At 43.6% G+C, this 4,641-nt stretch overlaps 1 protein-coding gene across 1 annotated transcript; it reads right to left on the bottom strand.

The window, feature by feature from the left end:
* Positions 1–501: 501 nt before the first annotated feature.
* SOSTDC1 (sclerostin domain containing 1) lies at positions 502–4,337 on the bottom strand. The gene is made up of 2 exons (XM_058031240.1): positions 4,024–4,337; positions 502–1,816 (listed from the first exon to the last, which is right to left on the bottom strand). Exons 1-2 carry the CDS (start codon positions 4,226–4,228, stop codon positions 1,401–1,403), a joined length of 621 nt encoding a protein of 206 aa, XP_057887223.1. The 5' UTR covers positions 4,229–4,337; the 3' UTR covers positions 502–1,400.
* Between the last annotated feature and the right edge of the window lie 304 nt (positions 4,338–4,641).

Raw genomic sequence — 4,641 nt, forward strand, 5'->3', positions numbered from 1 at the left:
AATCCCATGATGAAATCTTGCCCACAGTGTCTAAATACAGCTTGAAAGATTAAGAACAGGTGATTCATGCACTATGTGTTGAAAAGTAGATTAATTACTAATTTTCTGATACATTCTATAAGAATTTTGTGAATAAAAGTGCAGGACTCTATTGGTTCTATAGAAAAATGAAACCATATGTAATTTGTACCATTATACTGAATTGATCATTACTAATGAAAAGAAAAAAAAAGTGGTGTCTCACTAGTTTGTAAAATTCCTCAAATACACACTTCTTCTGAAATCTAGAGCTTGAGAATTGTTAAATAAGAACCTGACTTGTACCATTAATAAACACTATCTGTTAAATGGTCATATAAGATTTTTACATTGAGAAAGATCGTTCCAGTGCTAAATTTTATGGATAGACTTTTAAAACCAAATAATATTCTCCTTTTTTTTAAGTTTAAGTGTTGTGACTGGTTGAAATGTGTGCATTTTCATAGAGAGAGCCAGACAATACCATTTTTAGCAGTGTTTATTTTTGTAAAAAAAAAGAAACCAATGAATTTGAAAGGAAGTCATATCTGTTTTTTGATTGCACACTTTTTAAACAAAAATAATACAAGATGAAGAATGAAAAATACAGGTTTTATGTTGCCATGTCAAAATAACACCTAAGTCTATGAATGTTCAAAATTAAAATATATATACCTAAATGCTAAAATGTCTATTTTACATTATCTACAAAATGTATGTTCTAATCCAGCCCCAAATCATAGGAAAATACTTTGAGACATATGAAAAGCTATAAACATAAGGAAATTTTGAAGGGAAATACACATAAAAGCTCATTAAATAATTACAACAACAAATAAATAGTTTGTTCAGCTTTACTTTTTGATTGCTGCCATGCATATTTTAATTTTTGGTATACTGAGATAAGAGAAAGGTGAGCATGCAAAGCACTTTTTTTAGAATTAATCTGAAAGCAGATACACAGTGTTGTATTTTAAGCTGTTGTCAGAAGGTCATAAAACATGATATAAAAGGCAATAGATCTGATAAATGTTCTCAGGAAAACACACAACAAAGCATCATTTTGCAAAATTGACTTCAGTGAATACTCTTGGCAAATTTTCTTTTCTTCCATGGCTGGAGAAATTGTAAAAGTTTATAGTGTGGTTTTGGAAGGCTTGTATTATTCCCCATCTTGAGCATTTGGAAAATCACCCAAAAAGTCCATATGCTGAGAATGCCCCTTTTGATTTTGGTCAAAGCAATAAGCATGTAGTGTCAACTGAGAACACAGCAATGGCAGACTTGTCTTTAAGCAGTCAGAATGGTAAAGCAAATGGTTACAGGTGAGTTCAATTTTGGCACAAGGAGAGGGAGATGAGAGAGCAGAAGATGTTTGACTTCTAACTTGTACTATGCTTGCTGGATTTACTGGCTCTTTTCCTTTCTTTGTGGTGCTGGATGGGTTTTGCTTGAGAGGTTCCCTCGAAGTTGTGGCTGGACTCATTGTGCTGCCTGGTGTATCTCTTGCACTTGCAGGCCGTGACCACAGTTATTTTGTAGGTTCTTATACTTCCATCCTGGCACTGCAGCTGGATCCTCTGAGTGCGAGTTTTGTCGTTGACACATCGCCACTCCTGCGAGCTCCGCCTGCTCCAGTACTTGGTTCCGTAGCCTCCTCCAATCCAGTTGGGCAGCAGTGGCAAAGGGAGGCATTCTCCAGCACACACCAGTTCTTTCAGGGGGTTAATGCTGGTGCACTGGCCGTCTGAGATGTACTTGGTGGATCTCAGCTCCCGACAACCAACCTGAACGCGATCTGCAGAATGCACAGAACAAGAAACACTGAGATCAGAATGGAGTGATTGCCTTAGCCAGTCATTTTCACATTAACCAGGTATGTTTTACAGAAGTTAAAGCAGGCTGTAATCTTTACAGGACATCTCTTTACTGCTGTGTCCCCCAACACAAGGGCCTTAAGTGCTGATGGTATCTCTGGATAATACCACAGCATAAAGAAATCCTAATGACATGCACTCCAGCAGTTGTGGTAGAAGAGGCAATTTTATTCTCTGTACTTCTTCTCAGGGACATACCTTTTAGAAGAGAAAAAATGCCCCAAGGGAAGAAATGTTTCCTGCTCGTTCTCAGTCTAGGGAATCTGCTCTGTGATGTTTACAACAATTATGTTGGATCATTAGCAAGGGGGAAAACACTGCTTTGGAAACAGTTGAAATGCTTTTAAATTAATTTCAAACAGTGTGTTTCTTCTTGTTCCATTGTTAGAGTGGACTGAACTCTCCCATGAACTCTGCGGCTCTGAGCAGACACTGCAGAAGTGGTAACAGCTGAAGTTACCACAGAATGGGGTTCTGCCTATGAAGTTTGAATGATTAGCAGTAACAGTTTCAGAGGGGTGCTTTTGCCCTCAAGAGAACACCGTCTTTGTAACTGTAGTAGTCTGTATATTATATGTAACATAGAGGATCCTGCAAATTCTCTCAGGCAGCTGACAGAGCCAACATGCAGAGCTTCTCACACAGGCATGTTTGTACCCGTCTCTGTGTGCGGCTCTGCACCCTGCAATAAACACAACTGTTTATTTCAGTAATTATACTTCGAAATAAACGCCCACAGTGTGCTTAATTTTAATAAGCAATCTTTACTGTCTGTGCTCTCCCTCTTTCTGAAGGACAATTACGGCACAGATTCTACACACAATGCAATTAACTAACGCTTTTAAAATAGAAGTAATTACTAGAAACATTTCAGAATGAATCATAAAAGGCTTTGAAGGTGCATCTACATATCACAGCTACAAGCTTCTTCTGTTTCTACTTGGATTTTTGGAAGCAAGTTCTAAACTGAGGCACTGCGTTAAGATTGCTTCACCCTGTCCTCTGTGTCTCAGGGTGGGCAAGAAGAGGGGACTGTAAATCTGCAGGCTGATCCCAGGGAATATTGACAGGGCTGCTCTACTGCCTGCTTTGCAGAAAAGATCCAAGCTTGCCTTCCTGCAGCTGCACTCAGGAATGTACCTGGAAGCATCTGGTCACAGATCTGAGTTTGTCTTTCCTTCTGTTTTTCTGTCTTCCCCGGCTCAGCTTTTCACCAGTGACAGCTCAGTGACAATGAATACCTACTGGGCTGTCCCAGTAATCTCATAATGATGAGATGTTTCCTGTGCATTAAAACCCTCTAGCATTCATAAAAGCTGACACACCTGGCTTAGCTGAAAGGTATCGGTGTCACTTGTTGCCTTCACTTTCCAGGGATGACTCTATTTTTATCAAGTTGCTGTGGGTGGGTTGGTGTGTGTGTATGTTTCTCTATCTGGATTTCTTCCATTTTAAGGAGGTGTGCAGGGTAGGGAACAGATAAAGTCAGCAGGTTTCCACATCCCCACATATCTGACTTATATACATAAAACTCAGAAGGAAAAGACTGGATATAAAAAAGGCAAGTTAGAGCAGAGATCATAGGTAAATTACGAGCTGATTTGTTTACTTTTGCTGGAGGTGTTAAGCGGGTAAGTGCTACGGCAGGAAGTAAAACTAAACAGCGGGAACAAAATTCAGAGTTTTTTATTGCACTTGAAAAGTAGCCCAGACACCTCCCCTGCCCGCAGTGGGAGGTGAGTCAAAAAAGCGAGCGCTCTGGAAATGCCTCTCTCTCCTTTTTCTTTATCTCGCTTCCCTGCCGGATAGATGCCATAGAGCCCGGCGTTCCTGGATGAGCCTCGCTCAGGAAGTAACCTGCCCGAGCGAGCCGGTCCTACAGGACTTCCCAGCACGGGGGTGGCGGGGCGGCTGGCTCGGAGCCGCCCGGCGGGGCAGATCCCGGCCCGGCACCGGCACCGGCAGCATCTCCCGCGCCCGGCCCCGCTCCTGGAGCGCCGCGCTCGGGCCGGGGCCGGGGCCGGGGCGCTGCCGGGGGTGCGCGGCTCCGGCCGGGGCTCGCTGCCGCTGCCGGGGCCGGGGCCGGCCCGGGCGGGGCTGCCGCCCACGGCCGCGGTGGGATACTCACTGTTACGGTCGGATCCAGCGCTGCTGTAGTGCCTGCCTCCGTTCCTGGCTTGATTCAACGTGCTGTTGCTACTTGGGCTCGCCGCAGCGGGTTTAACGACGTGAGAATAAAGTATCTCTGTGGCATCGTTCTTGAAAGCCAAGTAGCTTCTCGTGGAGATGCAAGCCAGGAGAAAGCCGTAGAAGTGAATGGCAGGGAGAAGCATGGCTGGTTCAGGCTGTCTGACAATGCTGGATGAAATCTTTTCCTTCTGCTCCTTCTGTGTAACTGAAATTGCTCTTGCAGGTTTCCTTTATATATTCAGAGAGGTTTGGCATTCATTCAGGTGTAAAGTTGTGGATAGCTTCAGAATGAAAACCCACAAAAGGGGTGGGGTCCCTACATGAGCTGCGAAGACCTTTCACCAATAGGAGAGAAGACTGCAGCAAAGGAGGAGTTAGATGCACTAATTGCAGGATTCCTATTTGGGGCTTTTGAGGGTATCAGAAAACTCTTAGGAACCGGCACACAGCAGCATTCAGGCTGAGATCTAGAGGCTGCCGGCTCTGCCCTGCCATTCCCTGTGGTCCTGCATGCCCTGGCACTGTGGCATAATGTGACTAAGATGGCGTCAAAATG

Source organism: Melospiza georgiana, chromosome 1, assembly GCF_028018845.1.
Source record: "Melospiza georgiana isolate bMelGeo1 chromosome 1, bMelGeo1.pri, whole genome shotgun sequence".
Classification (NCBI taxonomy): Eukaryota; Metazoa; Chordata; class Aves; order Passeriformes; family Passerellidae; genus Melospiza; species Melospiza georgiana.